The sequence below is a fragment of the Hippichthys cyanospilos genome, chromosome 1 (genome assembly GCF_059441005.1).
Source record: "Hippichthys cyanospilos isolate Australia breed blue-spotted pipefish chromosome 1, RoL_Hcya_1.0, whole genome shotgun sequence".
In the NCBI taxonomy this organism is placed as follows: domain Eukaryota; kingdom Metazoa; phylum Chordata; class Actinopteri; order Syngnathiformes; family Syngnathidae; genus Hippichthys; species Hippichthys cyanospilos.
The window spans coordinates 398,811-421,260 of NC_142369.1; the positions used below are offsets into that span (position 1 = coordinate 398,811).

A 22,450-nucleotide genomic window follows, 5' to 3' on the forward strand; every position below is an offset into this window, starting at 1 on the left:
AGCCTCGCCACCGCGCGCAAGCGTCCTCGAGCAAAATCGGGCTCTCCGTTGAAGGCTTCCGGCCGGCGCCGCCTCGCGAGCGCAAGTCCGGTTTCGCCGGGCGCCGAACGGCGCGGGGCAAAAGGCGCAAATGGGCCGGAGCCGCCAAGGTCCTAGCGCTCCAGGAGAAGCGCCGACAGCGCGTTGAGGTCGTCCTCTGCGGGGTTGCTGCGCAGAACCAGCGCCACCGCGTCGTCCCGCCCGGGAAACACCTGACGCAGACGCTCCCTCATGGCGGCCGTGGCCTCCTCCGTTCGGCCGGGCGCCGCGATGGGCGAGCCGAGGGGACGGTCCGCTTCGGCGGGCCTGCGGGGGCAAAGGACGGTGAGAAAGGGGCGGCGGGCGGGCCGCGCGGGAGCCCGCTTGCCGTCCCACCTGCGCTCCGCGCGGGAGCCCGCTTGCCGTCCCACCTGCGCTCCGCGCGGAGGAAGTCGTCCAGATGAGGGCCGCCTCGTCCCAGCGGGTCGTCCGGAACCATGAAAAGATCCCCGACAAAGGTGTACTGAAGCAGCCTGCGGGAGAGACGCCGGCCCGTTTTTGCATCCGCCACATCAAACAACCGGCGAGCGGCGTCAGCAGAGAGACAGAGGTGGTTCAGTAGGGACGGACTGTCCGTCAGTCGCCCCTTTTGCCCAGAGTTTCACCTCTTCGAGACGATGTCCCTCCACGCGTCCGACTCTTCCAGAAGGTCCCTCAGATTGTCGTTGGTCACGATGACGCCGCGCGTCTTTTGCGCCAGCTGCAACATTAGCCTGCAAAGCAGCGAGCGGTGCCAGTCCGGGAAGCGGAAGCGCCTCGGGCCCAGGTCGCTACCTGTCGTCGTAGGAGCTGATCCTGGTCCCCAGGACCTCCCTGGAGGGCGTGAAGGAGAGCAGGCCCAGCTCCTGCAGCTGGCCGAGGTAGTGCTGCTCTGCGGACCCAAAAAGGAAACTGGCGCTCACGAGGCCCTGGCTGGCGGGCGGCGAGCGGGGGCTACCTCTGATGCGGGGGTCGCTCTTCTGCCGCCACTGGGGCAGCAGGGCGCTGATGTGCCGGTGGCCCCGCTCCCAAAAATGCCGGACGGCCAACGCGATGCCTCGGCACGAGAAGAAGTGGCCCAGCCCGTGACTGTCGGGGAGGGGGGGACGATTTCAAACGGGGTCGGCGTGTCCGCGCGCCCGAGCCCGGGAAGGCCTGGGCCGCCCTCGGCTTTGCCGTTTGTGTACCCGATGCGGCCGGAGAACTGGTCTACGGGCACATTTTGGGGGGATTTACCGTATTTTACATTACCTGTTCACGATAAGTCCGTTTGTTTGTGCAAAACCAAACAAAAATCCGCTCAATGCCATGTAAAGCACGACAAAAATCCGCTCAATGCCACGTAAAGCACGACGATGCGGAAATGATGGTTAATCACACCCCTATCCGCTGCTTTTCTCAGATGTGAGATCTTAAACACGACGGTATTTATTTAAAGACATGCCCAAAATTTGCCCACCGGCCCCAAAAACGGCATCGCCCGCGGCGAGACCAAACATCAAAAAAGAAGACGGACATTCAAGTGGGATGCTTTGCGTCCCAGAGCGCCGGCGTTTGCTCCTCCTACCTCATGGCCACATTGCTCCCGTCGATGATGACGGTCCTCAGCTGGGGGTTCCCGGGTCGGTCGCTCAGCCGCAGCTGGAAGGGCGTGCGCAGACTCTCCAGGAAGCGCTGCCTTCCCGTGACCCCCGCCGAGGAATCCCCGGATCCGGCGGGAGGGGAGCGCGCCGCCTTCCGCCGGCCGGCGCTCGGAGGCGAGCCGCGCGGGACCCGAGGGAGAGGCGAGGGCTCCGTCGAAGCTCCTTCCGCCTGGTCGGGACGGGCGTCCGCCGCTTCCCGAGCGGCGTGCGGCGCTTCCCGAGCGGCGGGCGGCGCTTCCCGAGCGGCGGGCGGCGCTTCCCGAGCGGCGGGCGGCGCTTCCCGGGCGCCGGCCCCCCGGTCGCCGGCCACGGGTCGGGCCTTTCCCTTCCCGGCCACGTCCTTCTGCAGCTCCAGGAGCAGCAGGTGGCCCGAGCCGCCGGGCAGGGCGCCGCAGGCCTCGCTCACCTTTTGTTCGGCGTAGCCGCAGCTCAAGGCGGCTTTCTTCAGCACGCCCAACACAAAGTCGCCCTCGTCCCCGGCTCCTCCCCCTCCCGCCGTCCGGTTCCCGTCATCCGTCTCACAAGGCGGCCCCCTCTCGCGCCCGCGCTCGCCGTTCCCGGAGTCCTGCTCCCGCTGAACCAAGTCCAGTATCCGGGAGGCCTCCTTGAGCCCCGTCCGGCCGAGGACCCGTTTAACCACCTCCTCCGCGTACCCCATGGCCGTGAAGAATTTCAACAAAAGCCAAAAGTCCCCGCTCGCCGGCGACAGCTCCCGTAGTTCCGGCGGCGACGACGGCGGCTCGGGCCGCTCCTCCTCTCCCGCCTCCTCCGCCCCGGGCGGGCGAGGCTCGTGCGGCCCGACCGGCGCCGGTCCCGACTCTTTCGCCAAGTCCAGCAGGGCTTCCTTCACGGCCCCGGGCAGCGCGAATAGATCCAGGATGTGGCGGTCCTGCCGCTTCTCCACCAGAGCCCGGAAGGCCCGGCGAGTAGAGCGCAGCTCATCGGCCCCGGCCTCCCGCCGCCGGCCGCCGTACCTCTCCAGCAGGTCGGCGATGAGGGAATAGGCTCGCACCACCGGCTCCGTCAGACCCGATATGAGCAGCAGGCCCGGAGAGCTCACCTGCAACGGGCAACCGGACCGTCGGATCGGGGGAAACGGCGTGAATAGTATTTTGAGACCGATAGGACTGCAGTCCAAACAATGACTTGAATCTCAGAGTGCTCCCTCCGCAACGACAAAAAAAGTTCTCGTCTGTTCTCATCCGACAGACTAAGCTCAAGGGGCACTCCGAGAAGACACCCGATCGGCACCCGGCGCGACAATCGACCAACGTGGGCTCCCGCCCAGAAGTTGAAATCCACTCATTGGTGCCCGCGTCTTGTGGGAGCGCCCCGTCATCTTATTGGCAGGCTGACTGCCTGTTTTTATTGCGATTGCGGAGGAAGCTGTTTGAGGGCGGATGCGCGATTACACTTTACGCGGTAAAAAGCGGGTCCCGGTCCCGAAAGCGGGGCAAAAACAGAAGGCGAGGCTCACCGCAATGTGCGCCGAGGTGCTCTTGATCATGCAGTCCAGGAAGAGGCCTCGGGCGCCGCGGAAGATGCAGTGGAGCGCCGCGGGGTAGGACATCTCCTGCTGCCGCTCCTGCTTCACCAGCCCCCTCACGAACATCTGCGAGCGCGGAGGAAGAAGCCCGTGTCTTTTTGACGGCCGTCCGACTCCTTATGCGAGACCCGGGTGGGTGTGCGAGGGGTGGGGGGGGCGTCCAACCTTTGCCGCTTTCACGTCGGCGTCCGCCCCCCGCAGTCGCAGCCACATGCGGCCGGCGTCGGAGGCGGCGCCCGTGGTGAGCGCCACCCGGAAGATCCTCTCCAGGGCGTCTCGCTGGGAGTCCAGAGCCCCCCGCAGGGCCTCGGGGCACTCCGACTCGTAGCCCGCCGACTCGTAGCCCGCCGACCCGTGGCCCGCCGACCCGTAGCCCGCCTCCATCTCCGCTCTCCCGCAAGGCGCCGGCCGCCTTCCCCCGCCTGCTTTGGCGGACGTGAATCTGGCTCGGTTCGTCGGCTCGGGTCGGGGGTCCACAGCGGCCCGAATGGTCGCGCAATTCCCACTCGCGCTCCGACGAAAAATACTTTGGTCCGCGTCCTCGGACGCCCATCCGATCGGCCGCGTGTTCAATCGGACCCTCCGCTCCGGGTCAAGTATCGGCAGCTTGCGCCGTCGCGGCCGGCCAAGCGAGGATGAGCGGCAACGGGTAACGGCCGGACGGTGCTCGTGCTACGGCTCTCGAAGTCACGCTGTCCTGTCAGATTTAGAGCGTTTTTCATTCCAAATCAATACATGAAATGATCATCGATTTGAAAAACCACCATGGGTATGTTTGAAATATAACCGTAGGTCCAGTGATCCTGAAATGATATGGGGGGGGGGTCCTGTTCTAGCCGTGTCTGTTCTAGCTTCGGACAGCAGGAGGCGCTGCATTTCCCGTATTGCCCCTAAAGCTCCCACGGGTGAGTGCACAGAATCACACATGCTACGTTTAATAGACATGTGAAGTTTGGGATTTTTCGGAGTTTGTGCAGCAAAGTTCATAAGCGTTTTGTGGCGAATGAAGTACGAATCGCCAAATGTGATGCCCCGCCCCCGTCGTATATTTTGATCCCAAACGTCGACATTTTTTCCCCCTCGGTTGCTGACCCGAATGGCACAGCCCAAATTCGAAGTGGCTCGCAAGAAGCGCGCGGGACCAAAAAGGGGCCGAAAGTCGAGCTCTGCAAACGGACATTGAAATATCCACACCTCACACTGACCGAGCATTCGGCTGCGTAAAAAGAGTTTTACGGTATACGTCTTGGGACGCCCGCCGGCCGAATTTCGAGGAAAGCGAAACGGCTCTGCGGCGCCGCGACTTGTTGATTTTCAGCCGCGCGTCAAGGCACAACAAACAAACAGGCAAAGCAACGCGCCGGTCGGTCGGTCGGTCGGTCGGTCGGTCGGCTGGCCGCTTCCTACCCGGACTTGCTTCTCGGTGCGGCTCCGTCGGGCCCGGCCGGCGAGCAAAGTGAAAGTACGCTCGGAGATCACGAGGGCAAAAGAAAACAAAAAAAAAACAAAAAAAAGGCCGATCGGCAAAGGCAACAAGACTCAAAAGAGTAAGCGCACCAAGCGCGAAAGATCTCGAGCGGCCTCGCAACCAGGAGTCTGGGGGAATTCCGCTGACGTCACAAATCGAGATTTTTTTTTTTTGCGGGGGGGGGGGGGGGGGGGGCACTGGCAGGGCTGCGTTTCCCTCGCATCGTTTTCAACAGAATTGAAAGCACGTCTCACTCGTTCACGTCACAAGTCAAAGTCAACGCGTCGATAACTTTTTCAACAGCGCAAGGCAAGTCCGTCAAAGGCGTCCTGTCCTACGGTGGCCGACAGGGACAAACGGCTGGCGGCCTTCGGCCAGACAGACGAACAGAAAACTTCTGCGAAAAGTAATGCAGACGCATTGAAACGGGCGCAAGGCATAAAAGCCAAATGGAAGCAGAGTTACACGAAAACAGAGCAAAGAAAAAGACAAACGCGGCCATGAGAGAATGTAAGCTTGCTGGTTGTCACGATTCAGAATCAAGTCCTTGTTTTAATGTCGATAGAAGCATTCCTGATGTCTCGTTTGAAAACCGCAGCTTCACCCGAGTATCATTTGAAGAAAATTGAGGGAAAAATGAAGAAAATGCGTTTCGGAAAGGTTGGCTTAAAGCTACAAAGCCACCTAGTCCGGAAGGGGTCCCACGTACGGCGGAACCTCCGGATACCAAAGCTTCTACCGGCGAACCCTCTGCCGAGACGTTTTCGCTTGGTGATATGAGGCGAAACTCTAAATTGCAGCTCCTGGGAAAGACAAGGGCGCATTTGAAGGGAAAGCCTTTTTTCTACCATAAAGCGGCAGAATTCATCGAAAAGAAAGAGGGAAAAAGTTGCGCCCATGCCATTTGCCCCATGCAGTCATTTCAGGGATGAGTCGAACCACTCTCTTTTCCGCCTTTTGCCGCCGTTTTCACCGTTTCGCCGTTTACGCTTGAAAGGTTACTTTCCACATTTGCTTGTCTTGTTTTTTTGCGTCACGTTCCATTATCTACTCGGTGTTAACGGCGAAGCGCGGGTATGTCCAAATGAATCGGACCCGTCGGGGTTTTACCCTCATTCCAACCTCGAACGTGATCGTTTCAGAGCTTGTTTATTTCCGCGCAAAACGCCAGTCATCCTTTGAAAAAAATCAAGCCGCCGCGGAAGCAATTGAGATGGTGTCCCTTGGGTTTGGTCCCGGCGGCCGCACGAAAAGCAAAGCGTGGAGTTCCGCCGGCGTCGCGTGACAGGGAAGCGCAGGCACGTGAGGAGAGGAAACAATGCGGCCTGTTATGCGGGAGCCGCGGCATTCCTCTCTGCCTTAGTGCTCAGGTGAGTCACAGGTCCAACGCGTCAACTATTGGACCGTGATCGGGCGTGATATTTACCGGCGCGGCGCCGCGCGGACCGGACGCGCGGGATCATCGCGGTAAGTACGAGCCGAGCCCGCCTGCGCTTCGGCCGCTCTTTTCTTCTGGGGCCCCGCCGAGCCTTGCGCGCTACGTCGGCCTCATCGTCTTCCGTATGGTTCTGCCGGGATTTCAGCCGACGCATGGCGCACTCCTGCTCGAGCGAAGTGTCATTGCAACGTTATATTTCAGCACTTTGATGCACTTTTTTCAGTTTTAGACTATCCTGTATAAAGGCTGCAAAAAAGTAGGAAACGCTTCTTGAAAGATGTTGCTTATTTTAGCGATAAAAGGGATCCAGTTTTAGGTCTACTTAAACAACGTTCATAGTTTTAGGTCTACTTAAACAACTTCTATAGATCGCGCAAATAATGTTCTCTTTTTTCCAGTCAGGCTAACCTGTAACCGGTATTAACGTTGTAAAGAATCCAAAAGACGCTTTTGAAGTTGATTTTGATCGCTTTTTTTCTTTGGTTAGGGTTAAACAGGTTTGGGTACACTACAATTTTTACGGATATTTACTGTCGGTGCGGAAGTGGGGCGGGGGGGCCACGGGTTTTCTCTTTCCTGCAAAATAAAACTGAGAAAGGCTGGGTAGGACAAAGTGCGGCACGGCGCTTAATAGGAAGTTACCGGCACTCCTTTTGAAGAACTCTTACGGCGTCTGAATTAGCGGGAACCGCGCCCAACGTTACTTTGCAACGGCGAACATGAGGCACAAATGCGTCGGAATGACTCCGGCTTGGTAAAGGCGTAAAAAGGCGCCCGCAGAAAGTCAAATCGCGCTTTTGTTTCCCGTGTGAATGAAAAGAGCGGAGCAGGCGTGCCGAGCTTCCGGAGAACAAAAGAGACTCCGTGGAAAGCGCTTCCGAGTCCACAAGGCGGGACCTGTGTCGGCCGCGAGGCAGAAATGGCGTCCCCGCGCGGCAGCCGGGCCCAAAAGCGGCTGGAGTGCCCGCTGTGCGAGCGGGTGCTGGAGGAGCCCGTGACCACGCCCTGCGGGCACAACTTCTGCCGGGACTGCCTCCGGCGCCTCTGGGGGGACCGGGAGGGGGACGAGGGGCGGGCCTGCAGCTGCCCCGCCTGCCACGAGGCGTTCGCCGGCCGGCCCCGGATGAGCGTCAACGGCGCTCTGAAGGAGCTGGCCGACGCCTTCGGGAGGTCGACGGGGGGCCCGGCCCCGCCCTCGGACCCGGAAGCGGCGCGGGACGGCGAGGCGGCGTGCGACGTGTGCGCCGCCGCCTCCCTGCGGGTGCGGGCCCTCAAGTCCTGCCTGGTGTGCCTGACCTCGTACTGCCGGGCCCACCTGGAGGCCCACCGCAGCGTGGCCACCCTGATGACGCACGGGCTGACGGCGCCGGCCGCGGACCTGCCGGCGCGCGTCTGCGGGGAGCACCGCCAGCTCCTGGAGATGTTCTGTCGGGACGAGCGGCGGTGCGTGTGCCGCTTCTGCGCCGAGAGTCGGCACGACGGTCACCGCGTGGTGCCCGTGGAGCGGGAGAGCGCCGACGCCAAGGTAACGCCGTCGCCGCTCTGCGGGCTATCTGTGCCGGAGGCCTACTTTGAACGGGATGGACGGATGCCCGATTTTGCTCTCGTTCATTTCCGTTGCTCCAGCCTTAATCTGTGCGGCGAGGCCGCTGTCCTTCAGGCGGCGTTTTTCCCTCATACTTTCGGTTCGTGATCATAAAGGTGCACCGGGAGATCGGACTATACTAGTAAGGGTGTGCGTGACGAGACCCCGGAGCTCGGGATAAGGCCAGGTCCGGAAACCGGATGTTGGCGCTCGCCGGGGGGGGGGGTATCCGTCACAATCCGTTTGTGTTTAAGGTGGTTTTACCAGATGTTCCGTTCCAATAACATTCGGTGGCTCGGCCACGTGGGCCCGGACCAAAAACCTAGCGGCTCGCCCTCCGCGTTTCAGGTGCGGATGGAGAAGAAGCGGGTCGAATTTGAGCAAAAGATCCAGGAGCGTCAGAAGAAAGTGGAGGAAATCCAAAACGCCGTCAAGCTCAGCAAGGTGCGTCCCGATCGGGCCCGAAGGAAATCGGCCCGGGCTTGAGGCCGCGCGCGCTCCGCTTCAACAGACGAGCGCGGCGGATGAGAGGGCGGAGAACCGGCGCCTCTGGGCACGCCTGACGGCTCTGGCGGAGGAAGGGCGGGCGGCGGCGGACGCCGAGATCGAGCGGAGCGAGAGGGCCGCCGAGGAGAGGGCCGACGGGCTGCTGGAGCAGCTTCGGGGGGAGATGGCCGAGCTGGACTCTCGAAACCGCCTGATGGCCGAGCTCCTCGCCGCCGACGACCATCTGCGAATCCTCCTGGTGGGCCGGCCGGAGCCGTCGCCGCTTTGGCGCCGGGCCCGCCGCGGCGCGTCCTCTCACCCCCTTGCGCTTACGCGGGACAGAGGTTTCCCTCGCTGACGTCGCCTCCCCCGACCCGGGAGTGGGCGGAGATGGGCGTGCGGCCCGAGCACGGCGTGGGGACGCGGAGGAGGGCGCTGGCCCGAATGATGGCCGCCCTCGGCGACGAGCTGGACGTCCTCAAGACGGAGGGTGAGTTACGTCCCGCCGCGGTCGGCTCCTTCTCAAATAGCGGGCTTGGGTGTACCTGTAATCGCACGTGCCCGAGTGGCTATTTGCCCCAAATCATTTGGGTGCACTTGACCTCCTCTTCCTCAGAAATGAAGCGCATGCGGAGCTACGCGGGTAAGGCCTCCGTCGCCGCGGCCCGCCGCCGCGCTTCCGACTCACCCGGCCGGCGCTGGCGACAGTGGACGTGGAGCTGGACCCGGACACGGCCCATCCCAACATTTGCCTGTCGGACGACGGCAAGCGGGCGGGCCGCGCCCAGCCGCTGCGAGCCGTGCCCGACAACCCCGGGCGCTTCGACCCGGTCATCTGCGTTTTGGCCAAGAGGGGCTTCCTGTCCGGCAGCTTCTACTTCCAGGTCATTGGTCCTGTTGAGGCAAAGGCCGACTTGTCCATCTACGGCTGGGCCGCCGAACTCCGTTTTGCCCGGAGCTGAAACTTCCCCCGTTGGGTCCGCGCCATGGGGAAAGCCAATCCCTTCGAAATCGTCTCCTAGTATGATTACGGCGCTCGAAGTTAAACGGGCCTTCGGCGGGCCTTCGGCGGGCCACGTAAAATTAATCTGGCCCGCGGGCCCTACGGCATGTAAATTGACACGCACACAAAAAAAAAAAACAGCATTAGTAGGATTCACCCATTGACCAAAACAACCTGTAATACTCAGAAATATACATATTCATGCACAGACACACATCGGTACAGAGGGCAACGCGACAGGGAACGCGACCGATTCTCAAAGAGACGCGTTAGCTTCAGGTTCACTCGGAGACTCAACAGACAGCCAACGGGGCGGACAAGACCGGCGAGACAATCGGTCGATCGGCTCTCTTACAAGAAGCGGGGTCGGCCCCGGCCGCGACGTTGGACAGACGCCGACTCCTGAGGCCGATCGCGCGGGAGTAGGCGGGGCAGGCGCGGGTTTTTTGATCAACAAAAGCGTTTGGATCAGGGATGTCAGTCATTTTCCTGGGTGACATTTTACTCTGGGTTTCGGTCAGAGGGCGGAGTCGAATCCGTTTGAAGCGCGGTTTTGAAATCGCAGACCGACAAAAACCGTTCAAAAGTTGGACTGGGAACAACCAAAGAACTCTACGACTCAAATAGGGCGTTGCGCAATCCATACATCGGAAAGCAAAGTCGGCATCGGACCGGGTATCGCGGTACGCCGATGGAATCGATCGGCGCCGCCGTCAAATATTTCTCTCCCATCAGGTGGAGGTGGGGACAAAGACGTTTTGGGACGTGGGCGTGGTCAAAGAGTCCGTCAACAGGAAGGGCCTGATCACGTCCAAGCCCGAGAACGGCTTCTGGACGGTGCGCCTGAGGAGCGGGGACGAGTACCGCGCTCTGGACTCGCCTTCGGTCCTCCTGACCTTGGACGCCAAGCCGCAGACGGTCGGCGTGTTCGTCGATTACGAGGGCGGGACGGTGTCCTTTTTCGACGCGGGCGCCCGCTCGCACGTGTACACCTTCTCCGGGTGCGTCTTCGGCGAGAGGATTTTCCCCTTTTTCAGCCCCGGGGTTTGCGACGAGGGGCGGAACGCCGCGCCGCTCGTCATCGCCGCGGCGGAGCGGGAAGCGCCGCCCCCCTTTGCCGCTTGTTAGCGCCGGCCCCCTTCGCCGCTTGTTAGCGCCGCCCCCTTCGCCGCTTGTTAGCGCCGCCCCCTTCGCCGCTTGTTAGCGCCGCCCCCTTCGCCGCTTGTTAGCGCCGCCCCCCTTCGCCGCTTGTTAGCGCCGCATGCGTTCCAAACGTCTTGCCGACGAGCAAGCGTTTTTGCCGGTTGCCCGCATGAGTAGCAGGACGTGGCGTAGTGTTCGCTACTCAGCCTTTCTTTCGTTCAAAAGTCCGCCTCGATGTCATTGATGGTCTGGCTCCCACATGAAGCGCGCTATCTGCGCGTGGTCAGCGTCGTCCCGTTATTCGTGTCATGAGCCCATCGGTCACGATGGCTTGCGCGGTTCATTTGGGATCCGGATTAATCAGTGCGAGGAAGTCAGAGGTGGATTCCACATCACCGGAAAGTGACAACATAAAGGATCGCCGCCCCGACAGCCGGTCCGAGCCGCTTCGGTAAACAAACGAATATCCTAGATCGTATCGCTAGATAATATCGCTAGATCGTAGCGACAAAATTCGTTTCCGCATTCGTTTCTTGGCAAGGGCACTTCATCGCTACGGTGCCGCACATCACTATGTTTGGACAAAAAAAACCGGCTCTGCTTTTGAGGCGTCGTAACCAAGGCACTCGTGAATACATGCAAAACGACTAGAATTCATTTCCAAGCTTTGGCTAATGTTTCCCTAGCTTTATTTCTACAAGACAAACACTCGGATTTGAATCTGTCAAAATGCAGCGGACTCCAAAGGAAACAGAAATACCCTTAATGGAGACTAACTGCAGCCAAGCTTGTTTTATGTTCTGCCGGTTGCGTTACTGTTAATAAAAACGTCTTTCCTTCCATTCCTCTTGCATTCCACGCGCTTTCTTTTCTTTCTGCTTTCTCTCCGTTGAACGGCAGTCTTGCGTTATCTCCAGCTGGGCCTGCAGCCCCGGAGCGACTGGCGCAAGTGGACCGACTTGTCCGAGGAGCCGCCCTTGCGCCCGTCCCTCTTTGGGGGGGCTTGGGAGTCGGGGGCCGTCCCGACGCCCCGCCGCGCCCCGACGTTCGGAGGCGGGCCAACGTTTGCGGATGTCCTGACCGCCGAAGCCGGTCCGACGCGGGTCTTCGGCGGCGCGCCGACGTCCGCCGACGTCCTGACGCTCGCCGGCGCGCTGACGACCGACGAAGCCCTGAAGCTCGCCGGCGCGCCGACCGCCGCCGATGTCCCGACGCCCCGCCGCGCCCCGACGTTCGGAGGCGAGCCAACGTTTGCGGATGTCCTGACCGCCGAAGCCGGTCCGACGCGGGTCTTCGGCGGCGCGCCGACGTCCCGCGATGTCCCGACACTCCGCGTCGGCTCGGACAAGGAGGAGGACGGGGACGAGGAGGGGCGGGGTTGGCGGGCGGAGGCTTTGAACGATGCCCGCCAAGCACCTTCGGGGACCTTTGCCGGGGAAAGGCCGGCACGCCTTTGCCTAAAAGAGGAAGAGGCGGTGCTTCGGGCGAACGCCGGGCCCGATGACGCCACGGGAGGCCGCGCCGCTCGCAGCGTGGAGCGACACATCTTCTCGGACTCCCGGGCTCGCGGGGCGGAGGTGGCCGAGGGCCTCTCCCAAGGCTTCTCCCTGCCGGTCCTGGAGATGGGCACCACCCGCCGCAGGTTTTGTTTCTCAGAGCTGTTGAGGGTGCGCACACGCTCGGATGGGGCGGCGGTCACCGCGGCTGGGGGAGGGGCCCACTTCTTACGCCGGTCCGGCTGAGGAGCGCCCACGGAGGAGACGCAAATTGGCGAGGAAGGCGGGGGTTGCCGACTGACGGGCTGGGACGGGGTCGGCGCGGCGAAGGACGCCGGCTCTTTTTCTCCACGGCGGTCGGCGTCGCACGCGGCCGTCACGCAGCACGCGACCGCCGCCGGCGCCGCCTCGTCCGAAGCCCGCGGGTCTCTCGGAGCGGGGATGTCACCGACACGGGCGAGGCCCACAAACTCGCCGCGGGCCTTCGGCTCAGGAGCCGGCGGGCGGTTCTGCAAAAGCTCCGCGAGGTTGCAGTCGCCATCGCCGTCGCCATCGCGCTCGCATTCGCGTCCCTCCTTGTTTTTGCCGTCCAATCGGGGGTCATCTCGGTTTCGCGTTTTGTACGGCCGCGTCCACCAAGCCCCTCCGCGCTGTCTGCCGTCGTCATCCGAGCGGGCGTCGGCGCCGATGCGACTCACGAGGTTGCGGGCGTGGGGTGGCGGGGGCTCGGGGGTGGAGGGAGAGGACGGGCTTGGCGGCGACCGTCGGGGGCGAGCCGCCCGTCGGCGAGAAGCGCGCCAGCCGGCGGCCTCGGGCGAGAGGATCTCCAGGAGCGCGTCGGCTTCGCGGCGCAAGGCGGCCTCCGAAAGGTCGCTTTCGCTGCTGCGGAACCGGCCGGCGGCGCCGCCCATCTGCCGCAGCGAGACGCCGTCAACTCATTTGCCGTAGAAAGAGCTGCGTATTTTCCGCCGCGTTAGGGTTACCTCCTCGCCGCCGGCCCACGAATGTCTCTTGCGCTCCTCCAGCACTTGTAAGCGACGGCGGCGCGCCCGCTCCGTGGCCTCCCTTTCGTCGTTCTCCTGAAATCGACCCCCGACAAACACTGACCCCTCTTTCTGAGCGTCGAGGGGATGGCGAATCGGCCAACATTTTGGGGGATTCTGAAATAGACTAATTAAGATCCAATATCTGTGCGGGGTTTGCATGACCTCCCCGAGCCGGCGCGGGCAGTCCGGGTTCCTCCCACATTCCAAAAGCGCGCAGGTGTGTGGGAGACCCTAAATTGGTGCGATTGGGCGCGCGGACGGCCGTTTGTCAACGTGTTCAGGTGTGTGGGAGACCCTAAATTGGTGCGATTGGGCGCGCGGACGGCCGTTCGTCAACGCGTTCCCTGCGTTCGGCATCCGAGAGGCTGCGAAAGTCGCCGGCGGCCTACCTTGACAGCGTGGCTGAACTTGCAGCAGAAGTCGCGCAGGACGCTCAAGCAGCGGTCCAGCCGAAAGGCGTCGGCGTCCTCGCACAAGAAGTCCTTCAGCTCGCCGGCCTCCCGGGCCAGCAGCTCCCGGTCCTGGCGCAGCCGGCGCAGGCCGGCCTTTGCCTCCTGGGCTCGTAAGGAAGCCGGAGATTGCGAGCGCAAGGCGGCCCAGGTCCGCCGCTAAAACTACCGGTCGCGTGACGTCCGCCGACCGCCGAAGCCTTTCGAAGCCCCTTCGACGACGGGACCCCCCCCCCCCCCCGTCGGCACTACCTGCAGGAAGTCATCCAGCTGGGGTAGCAGCTCCCGGTCCGTGAGGACGCCGTCTTCCAGAGCGCGCACGCGGCAGGTCAGCCGCTGCGCTTCGTCCTCCAGCATCTCCAAGGAGATCCTGCACTCCGGCCGGAGCAAAAAACCAAAGTCCCACTGGCGAACGTCCCCGCGAGGTATCGGTGCACCGGCCGGAGGAAGGACTCGGTCTGACCTGGAAGCGGCCTGTAGGTGACTCAATTTGAGCGGGAAGTCCAGCGACGCCTCCTCGCTTTTCTGAGCTTCCTGGGAAGACGTTTGATCCATTACCATCGCTCGGGTTTGCGGAGAAACTCGCTGGCCGCTCTCTGGTCTCCATTGACGATCGGATCGCTACCTTTCTTTGAGGTGGAAATACCACATAGTGGCGGGTGTTCTTTGACGATTATCATGACTTACAGTATTTGTGGCACTGTGCTGTATGCGTTTTTACGCTATGCCGGACGTTCTTTTATTATTATGGAGACTTGGGATGTGAGTACTGTCCGTCAGTCCGCCGCCCGTTTAGCCGACACGACCGACCAAAATTTAAACAATAAACAAGCAAAACTTGACAGATTAAAAACGTCGGAATAGCGATTTTCAGCCGCCGTCATAGGTCCGTTAGCCCGCCACGCCCCTTTTTGCTTGCCGAATCGAGTCGCTTCCATTCGCTACTTGTCAGTCGCAGCTATAACACAACTGACTTGACCGGAGATTGATTTGTAGTTGCTCCCGTTTTCGGTTTTCTTGCTGGCAAGTAAGAGCATTCTGGGCGTGCGGATCAAATTTGCATCCTTTCTCTCAATGGCCGTTGGCCTGGGAAGGCAAGATTTTCAAGATAAACGTTTTCCAATTCCCTAACTAAAGCGGTACTTTCAGTAATACTTGTTTGACTTAATGACATTTGAGAGACGTGTTAGTGAAACCGTCTCTCTATGGTTGTAGGGGAGGCGGTTCTAAATAAAAATGCACCGAACGACGTAGTAATGCCACCCGCTGGACGTGATCGTTAAACGCGCTCCCGTTCCCTGCGCTTGTCGAATGTGGGATGATAAACGGCATGACGGTATACTTTCCAAAGACATTTCGGTGATTTAAAGCTTAGGGTTACCTTAGCTGATCTTTATTTCGTGTTGCGCTTCTATCACTGGGTTGTGTTTCAATTGCAGTGCAATTGTAGAAGCGCGGACAAGAACTTTAAGCGTAAGTAATAATAGAGAAAAAAAAGAATTCGAGTGTTTCCAGCGCCTGACGAATAACGGACCAGAAAAAGAAATTGTCGAATGTCGCCCTCTAGCGGCGGCGGAAGACCGGGCAAAGTTCCGCCGACAGACTGCCGGACCGACCCCGGCAGTTTCTCCCGGCGTCCGACGACGACGGAAAAGGGACGGGGCTCGGACCAATGTCGGGGCGGCAAAAAAAAAAAACCTAAGTTGCCCGCCCCCGGTTATCTTATGCGGACCCGACGCCCGGCCGAGTCACGTCCTTTGAACGCGCCGGGAAGAAAAGGGGGAGAAAAAGGAGGAGGAAGGCAGGACGAGCGGTTTTGTCACTCACCAGAGCCACAAAGTGCAGCAGCCTCATTCCCGGTTTGTTGGCTTTGGCGTCGGCCAGGGACAGCAGGGACGAGAGTCTGAAGCCCGCCGCCTCGGCGCCCTGCAAGACGCCGAGGCTAAGACGCGCGGCGCCGCCGAGGCGGCGGGGACGGCGGGCGCGGCTCACGGCGTCCAGGATGTTCCCGGCCTGCAGCAGCATGTGGAGGACGGCGTGCAGCTCCCGGCAGTCCAGGACCTCTGCGGGGGACGCGCCCGGAGACGGTCAACGGGGGCCGGCGCCGCTCCGGAGACGGTCAACGGGGGCCGGCGCCGCTCCGGAGACGGTCAACGGGGGCCGGCGCCGCTCCGGAAACGGGGAGCGGCCCACCTTTGGCGGCGGAGCGAAGGACGCCGACCTGCGCCCGCAGGGCCCGGCAGGCGGCGGGAAGCTCCTCCCTGGCCAGCATGCACTCCACGCGCGTGGCGTAACTGCGGGGGCGCCGCGCGGCGTGAGCGGCGCGGGCCGGGCCCCAAGGTCAAAGGTCGGAAGCCCACCCGGGGAGCCGCGTCAGCAGGAAGACGAAGGAGTCGGCGAGGGGCAGCTCCGACGCCTCGCCGCCGTACGCCTTCATCTTCTTCACCTTGCCCCGCCCGGACAAACATGTTTGAACGGCGTAACCTTTGGGACGCGCGGCTTTTGTAAAGAACGCGACGGACGACGGGACGGACGACGGGACGGACGACGCGACGGACGACGCGACGGACGTGACGGACGCGCGACGGACAACGCGACGGCGCGGGCAGAAGCGCGCGCACCTCGTCCGGCTCGGGGAGCAGCTTCATCAGCTCCCGCAGAGGCTCGGCCCCGTAAGGCCGGCTGTGGCCGCGCCGGATGTCGTCCACGATGGCCCGGTTGGACCTGAGGGAGGAGGGCGGCGGCCCGCGCTCGGCTTCTTTTCACGCCGCGCGTCACAGTGCGGCGCGCGACAGACAAATCAAAACATCGGCTGCGCCTGCCATCAAGGCTGCGCTTACGCCCGCGGCCTAAAGATGGCGGCGTTTAGCAAGAAACGCCCCTTTGAAATTGGAGCCTGGGACCGATTTCGTTCTGATACGCGTTCGATGAATTACGTTTTACATTCCAAAATTAAATATGAAATATACGATCGAATTGGGTGCAGTGGAAGGGTCATTCATCACTGATTAAAAATAGCCGTATTAAGTGGGTCGCTAACCACACTAAACAGTCGCCATCGAAGCGCAACATAGACATACAAGTGTAACAAGTGCCACGTTTATCATCCCACAACTGAGGGAATGCAGAGGACGAGAGGGCAATCACCAATCGTGCCCACCGGATGGCATTACGACGCTATGCGTGATATTCAAATCCTCCTGGGGTTCTCATTTATAACTGCCCGCCCTACAACTATACAAGACGGTTTCATTAGCTTTTACCTTTTGAACTGCTTGAGGAAGATGCCCACGTTCATGGCGCGCTTAGTGTCCAAGATGGAGACCTGCGGGAGCCAGCGGCTTTCAATGACATCACGGTGCTCGCGGTCGTCATGTTGACGGCGGCCCACCTGGCCCTTGGCGTCCCGCGGCGAGGAGGGGCCCCTTTCCCCCCTGGCGGGCGCGTCCGGCCCCTCCTTCCGCCCGAAGAGTTCTTCCACCGTGTCGGCGTCCATCTGGTAGCGCCGCCGCGCCGGGCCTTGCGTCCACAGGTTGGCGCGGCCCCGCACCTGCCGCGCGCGCCCGCGTCGCCGTCAGGCGGGCGGACCGGACCGGATGGCGCCTTCCGTCCCTACCTGCTCCTCCGAGATGGTCTTCCAGAAGAAAGTCCTCGTCCGCCGGGTCGGCCTCAGGCCTCCGGCGGGTTCTCTCTGCGAGGGGGGAGGCGGCGGCGGGGGCGGAGGGGGCGGCGGCACCGCGGCCGGCCTCTCGCCCTCCGCGGCGCGCATCCCGGCGGGCGAGGTCGCAGGGACCGACGACCGATGCTCTGCCTGCGTGAGTTAAGGTGCCTTTTTCTTTTGTTTCATCGTCAAAGGCTTGTTTTTGCTCCCTTCTCGGACTCCGCCGCGGTGGGTGAGGGCAAGCGGTCAAGACCGCGGACGGACGGATATTTTGTGGCCGCCCGACATTTAAAGGATGTCGAGAAGGCGGCGCGGCAACCTCGCGGCTTCAGTTGGCGGGACCTTTGGCTTCCCGTTGAGAAATTTTGCGATGGAAAAGCCACATAAGAAATGTCATTAATATGTAAGTATTGCACTGCCAAACTATGGTGAGGTGGGCTCTTTTACCGCGCACGCCGGTGATTCAAGACGAAAAGACCCCCCCCCCCCCAAAAAAAAAAAATCTACTTGCTCCATGCGAGTAGCACAGCCACTGTCCAGGTGGGATTTTGTGCATGCGCGCGCGAGCTTGCAGCGGCGCTAATTTTGAGGCGCTGGCGCGACTAAAAGCCGGCGCTCTGGTTTTTCTAGGTGTCGCTTCGCGGTGGCCTCGGTTGGTGCGGCGCAAGCAAACGGCTCGTTTCCAAAGACTTTGGAAGCCGGCCCGCGCTCGTCGGCCACCGGGCGCCTTTGGGCCTCACTGTGGCCGGTAAAGTCATCGATCGGCGACTTTTTTCTCCCGCTTTGAACCCCGCGGCTTTGGATTTGTCTTGGGACGGCCACCGATTTTGCAACTCTGCCAAGATGTTTCCGCGATTTTACGAATTTACGCGCAAAACGAAAAGCCGCGGACGAGACTTTTCAGCGCCAAAAGTCAGCCGAGCGCAAGGGGTCGCGATTGGCGCGCGCTACCGCGGCGACCGCTCGGAACGCCCCCAATCGTGGTGGTCACCGACAGGGAGGCTTTTTTCGCGCGATGACAAGTTGACAGCGAGCCCCCCCCACCTCCACGACAAGGCGGCCCGCGCCCCTCGGCCGACCTGGTCGCGACGCTCGCGTCCGATCCCGCGCCCGACGGAGAGGCGGGCCCGACCGCCGCCGAGGAGGTTCCGCCCGGCCGCGTCTCGAAGATGAGCGGAGTCCGCCGGCGCTGCCGGCGTCTCTTTGAAGGGGGGGGGAGGGGCGGAGCTGGTTGAACAGGATTGTTGCGGGGGGGGGCACATCATTTCATGTGACCCGCCCACCTTTTGACAAGTTGTTTGTTTCCTTCACCGCTTCCTCCCTTCTTCCCCTAACCCTTCTCCTTCCTGGTTCCTGCACATTTCTTCCCCGTTGCCTTCTTCTCCTTCCTTGGTTCCTTCACATTCCTCCCTCCTTCCTTCCCTCCCATTTCTTCGTTCTTTCTTTCTGTCCTCCTTTTCTTTACATTCCTTCCTCCCTTCTTCAATCGTTCTCCCTTTCCTTCCTTCCCTCCTTCCTCCCCGTCCTTCAATCCTTTCCAGCCTTCCTTCCCTCCTTTTTTCGCTCCCTCCTTCATTGCTTCCTAATGTCCTTCCTTCCCTCCTTCCTCCCCGTCCTTCAATCCTTTCCAGCCTTCCTTCCCTCCTTTTTTCGCTCCCTCCTTCATTGCTTCCTAATGTCCTTCCTTCCCTCCTTCCTCCCCGTCCTTCAATCCTTTCCAGCCTTCCTTCCCTCCTTTTTTCGCTCCCTCCTTCATTGCTTCCTAATGTCCTTCCTTCCTGCCTCGCCTTTATCTCCTTCCTCCCTTCTTTCTCTCCTTTTCTCTCCTTTCTCGCCTTCCGTCTTGCTTCCTTCCTTCGGAGTTCTTTTTTGCGGCCACTCTGTCTCCCTTTTTTTCTTCATTTTGCGTTGAATCCCAAAACCAGGTGGCGCCCGTGGCCAACCTACGACATTCGGAACCCTTTCAATAACTTCTATGGTTGGCTTAGCCTAGACCTCCCCCGTGCAAAAGTCTTCAAAAGTCATAATTTAATTATGACATCATAAATATACTCTTTTCACAAATATATAAATATACAATGAGGTTCCTTTAGCTACCATCGCATATTTACCATTTTTGTAGGTGAAGGGCGCCCCCGAAAAAAAAAAAGTACCTTCTGACACCACTGAACATTTCGACGGGTCGAACGGAAAAATGCATCGTATTTGACAAAGTAATGAGCATTTCCTATTTGGGCGACAATAAGGCCAGCCTATTGAAAAGTGGCCAGCGGTCCCGTTTGTTCAAGCGGACATTTTTTGGGCTGTACGCGGCGGCCTTTCTCCTCGCACCCAACGCGGGCAAATATTGACACTGCAAATTGAGCTGCCCCGTCACGCACGCAAACGCGCGCAGGATGACAAATGAAGCGGAAACTTTTGCGTCAGCCGCAAGGTGAGAAGCGCCGGGCCTCGTTAACGCCCGGAGGTGTTGCAGACTTGGGTGGGGTGAAAAAATGAAATAAAAGGTGGGAACCGCCGTCACGTTGCGCCGCGGCGACGTTCAACCTTTTTTTTTTTGGTCTTTTTCCATTTCCTAATATTTAGTCCAAAACTGCATTATAAAAGCAGATGGCGCTCTTAAAGCGGCATTGGTAGACACTTTCAAAATGACTGCATTTTTCAAATGATGTTAACTCATTCAATGACAGGGACGTATTTTCACGCGATTTGATTTTAGGAGTCTAGACGATCGATAATAAAGTACATTCATTTCCAGGCGCTTTGATATTCAATCGCTACGTAAATGTCTGGCATTGAATGACTGGACCGGGATAAAAAATAAATACAAACGGGGGCAGGAGTCGTAATCCGCCGGGGCTAGCCGCCGATGAAAGAAGGCAGGCAGGCGAGTGGCTCCGAGTCAGAGAAGTCAGATGATATGGAAACGGGGCCCTCTTCACTTACTGCGATATAGAAGGTTTCATAGATTGAAGATACGCGCACTGCGGTAATATTAGTCTTAAATATGAATAGTACGAAGACTTCCGGTTTCAAGAAAAAAAAACCCAAATTGGGTGGCTTGTACTCATCACGGGGAGGGGTCCGGTCCCCACGGACCCCCGCTTCCCACTTTGAGAAGCGCCGCCAAAGTTAGTGCAGAGTCTTGGCAATTTCAAAGCAAATGAGCCTGGGGAAAGTCTGCTTAGCTCCAGGCTAACAACAATGTCAAACACCATCGACATGCTAGCTCAACCCAAACGGCGAGGCGAGGAAATCTGAGCGATTTGGGGGTTTTTTCCGGCCCGCCGCTCATCAGGCGCCGGGCTACTCCTGCCTGCACTCGTACGATTTCCTTTCTCTGTAGACTTACGCTTAAAGTTACCACCGTGTCGTGTCTGTGGTCATACAGTTACAGGGCTATTGAAAGACGACGCAGTAATATAAGTGTAACACGAAAGCCGTGTTTATTATCCCACACCGGAGGGAATGCAAAGGACGAGGGTGCGATGATCAATCGTGCGCACCGGATAGCATAAGCATCCAAATGATGGACGTAGCGCCTCTCGGCGGCCAAGGCGGACGCATCGCAAGGAGCAACGGAAGGCATTGGCTTGCAGCATGAATTCCACCATGCGGGACCCGCCCGCTCGTCTCTTTGGTTGGGGAAACGTGGGACCCGGCCGGGAAGAAAAGAAGGCAAAACGCGAGAGCGGCAACAACTACTCACCGAGTTCCTTCCCGAGCGACCGCCGAAGACGCGCTCAGATCGGCGTGCGCGCGCCCCACGGCCGGAGGAGCGCACTCGCGCTCGCCTGTGGCGCAAAGATAAGACTTGCGCGGGCCGCTCCCTTCACCGGAAATAGCGGGGCACCTTCAAACGCGCGCGTGCGCCCGCGCCTTGCAAATACCCTCGAGCGGAAAGCGCCGCGATTCAAATCAAAACGCGAACGAACGGTCGGATTGTGCAACGCGCACGTCGGAGCCGACGCGGGTTGCGCCTCCCTGGCCGGCCGCCCGAGGGCAGCAAAGCGCTGAAAAGCGTTTGAAAAGCTCTGCCGGCGGCGGCGTGTCGTCTTGTCTACCATCGGAGGACGCGTCGCGTATATTTCGTCTTGTCTACCATCGGAGGACGCGTCGCGTATATTTCGGCTTATTTTACGCTTTGGGCATTCCCAATGATGACGGAACAGCCAAAACGCCACGGTACCTGGCACGCGAGGGCAACCTTTGGCGCAACCCCGAAGAGCCTTTCCGCAACACCGTCACTCACACACTCTTCGGGCCGGTTTGGAGCTCTCCATCAGCGACGTTTTTCGTCACATCGCCATACAGCAACTATTTCAACAAGTGCAAATGCAGTAACGAATATTTTCTCGAAAAGGAAGAATACTAGTACTCACTTTCATCCGGCGTATTGAAGAGAGCCTCTCAAGTCTCAATGTCACAAAGCGGCGCCGTGTCAAGCAGAGAGGAGAACAAGTCAAGCAAACGGGCAGGCTGCCGACTATCCCCTTTTGGGTATGGCTCATTTCAAGCGTTCTTTCGCGTGGCGTGCTCTGCTCCGGACTTGAATTTCACGCGCACGTAAGGTGCGACGCGCATGCGTTTCCTCCTTTCCGGGCACAATTACGCCTTTGAATTCATCCATCCGATCCTTTAAAAACTTTGCTTTCTTCTTTGGTGGTTCCGTAGCCATGGTGCAAAAGCTAGCGAAAGACGATGCGTAACGGTCTACAAACGCGACCGCGACTTGCCGGTTGGAACAAGGCGTGTGTCTTCGGCTTCCGGGAGTTCCGCGGACGGAAATAGAAATGACGTCATAGCAAGACGAGCTCTGAAGGCTGTGCACGGTAACCCTAAGCATAGTCACGTTTGTGGAGAGGGGAGGGAGCGGCTAATGGCCATAAGATTATTAATTACCGAGCGTTCCGTAAGATTTGCGGGAAATCCGTGCGACTATCACCACTAGCCACTGGCGGGCTCAAGGACCGTGTCTCTCACCGACCGACCCAGTAGGCGTGCGGCGATGAAACTGTGGTGCTTTGAACCCGGTGGCTTTGTCTTGGCTGAAAAAACACACAGATATGCCAAAGACGTCCCAAAATGTAAAAGTGCAAATACATCCAGTTGAAGTGCTCAATTCCTTTCAAAGTCCACTCTTATTTGCACAACAGTCTAATCATCGTAATCATATCATGAAAGATGATCAAAATGATTTTTGATTTTCATATTTCCGCCTTTGGGATGTGTGATTTCTGTTTGGTTTAACCCGATCGAGTGATCACCTCGGTCTGCAAGTTAAACGTGCAAGAGACGACAATGTTGGACAGCCCGGTGTATTCCGGCTGGACACAACTCACGCACGCACACGCACATACAGAGTGCGGTCCATTCTTTTGTTTTTTTCATCTTTGAAATTCGTCAGCTTTACTTGGATTACTGCAGTT

At 59.7% G+C, this 22,450-nt stretch overlaps 3 protein-coding genes across 7 annotated transcripts; 1 reads left to right on the forward strand and 2 right to left on the reverse strand.

The window, feature by feature from the left end:
- Positions 1 to 11: 11 nt before the first annotated feature.
- Positions 12 to 4,858, reverse strand: khnyn (KH and NYN domain containing). The gene is given in 8 exon segments (XM_088407347.1): positions 12 to 352; positions 355 to 551; positions 684 to 791; positions 853 to 949; positions 1,016 to 1,146; positions 1,625 to 2,760; positions 3,178 to 3,312; positions 3,412 to 4,858. Coding segments are annotated over 8 exon segments (2,223 nt in total). The 5' UTR covers positions 3,631 to 4,858; the 3' UTR covers positions 12 to 152.
- A 1,005-nt stretch (positions 4,859 to 5,863) lies between these two features.
- On the forward strand, positions 5,864 to 11,205 carry LOC148428483 (E3 ubiquitin-protein ligase TRIM39-like). Of its 2 annotated transcripts, none has more exons than XM_088408939.1 (8): positions 5,864 to 6,084; positions 6,973 to 7,677; positions 8,086 to 8,181; positions 8,249 to 8,482; positions 8,566 to 8,713; positions 8,840 to 8,866; positions 8,932 to 9,107; positions 9,962 to 11,205. In XM_088408939.1, exons 2-8 carry the CDS (start codon positions 7,072 to 7,074, stop codon positions 10,352 to 10,354), a joined length of 1,680 nt encoding a protein of 559 aa, XP_088265065.1. In that variant the 5' UTR covers positions 5,864 to 6,084; positions 6,973 to 7,071; the 3' UTR covers positions 10,355 to 11,205. The 2 variants fall into 2 exon arrangements, with proteins under 2 accessions (XP_088265065.1, XP_088265056.1); XM_088408930.1 differs by having other exon boundaries at positions 6,008 to 6,181.
- On the reverse strand, positions 11,042 to 22,044 carry LOC148428484 (uncharacterized). Of its 4 annotated transcripts, none has more exons than XM_088408878.1 (15): positions 21,404 to 22,044; positions 21,211 to 21,338; positions 16,977 to 17,171; positions 16,752 to 16,910; positions 16,624 to 16,685; positions 15,982 to 16,084; positions 15,721 to 15,806; positions 15,554 to 15,654; positions 15,353 to 15,423; positions 15,188 to 15,286; positions 13,824 to 13,894; positions 13,613 to 13,730; positions 13,301 to 13,465; positions 12,849 to 13,025; positions 11,042 to 12,776 (listed from the first exon to the last, which is right to left on the reverse strand). In XM_088408878.1, exons 3-15 carry the CDS (start codon positions 17,127 to 17,129, stop codon positions 11,277 to 11,279), a joined length of 2,865 nt encoding a protein of 954 aa, XP_088265004.1. In that variant the 5' UTR covers positions 17,130 to 17,171; positions 21,211 to 21,338; positions 21,404 to 22,044; the 3' UTR covers positions 11,042 to 11,276. The 4 variants fall into 4 exon arrangements, with proteins under 4 accessions (XP_088265004.1, XP_088264997.1, XP_088265011.1 ...); XM_088408871.1 differs by having other exon boundaries at positions 20,731 to 21,338; XM_088408885.1 differs by having other exon boundaries at positions 12,849 to 12,944; positions 20,731 to 21,338; positions 21,404 to 22,041.
- Between the last annotated feature and the right edge of the window lie 406 nt (positions 22,045 to 22,450).

Excerpts from the sequence above, each read along its gene's own strand:
- LOC148428484 (XM_088408878.1), bottom strand. The coding sequence starts at position 17,129 with ATGCGCGCCGCGGAGGGCGAGAGGCCGGCCGCGGTGCCGCCGCCCCCT. Across the intron at positions 13,895-15,187 it reads TGCTGCACTTTGTGGCTCTG|GAAGCTCAGAAAAGCGAGGA; the intron begins GTGAGTGACAAA and ends ACGTCTTCCCAG. Across the intron at positions 13,731-13,823 it reads CACCTACAGGCCGCTTCCAG|GATCTCCTTGGAGATGCTGG; the intron begins GTCAGACCGAGT and ends GCCGGAGTGCAG.
- LOC148428483 (XM_088408939.1), top strand. The coding sequence starts at position 7,072 with ATGGCGTCCCCGCGCGGCAGCCGGGCCCAAAAGCGGCTGGAGTGCCCG. Across the intron at positions 7,678-8,085 it reads GGGAGAGCGCCGACGCCAAG|GTGCGGATGGAGAAGAAGCG; the intron begins GTAACGCCGTCG and ends TCCGCGTTTCAG. Across the intron at positions 8,483-8,565 it reads ACCATCTGCGAATCCTCCTG|AGGTTTCCCTCGCTGACGTC; the intron begins GTGGGCCGGCCG and ends TACGCGGGACAG.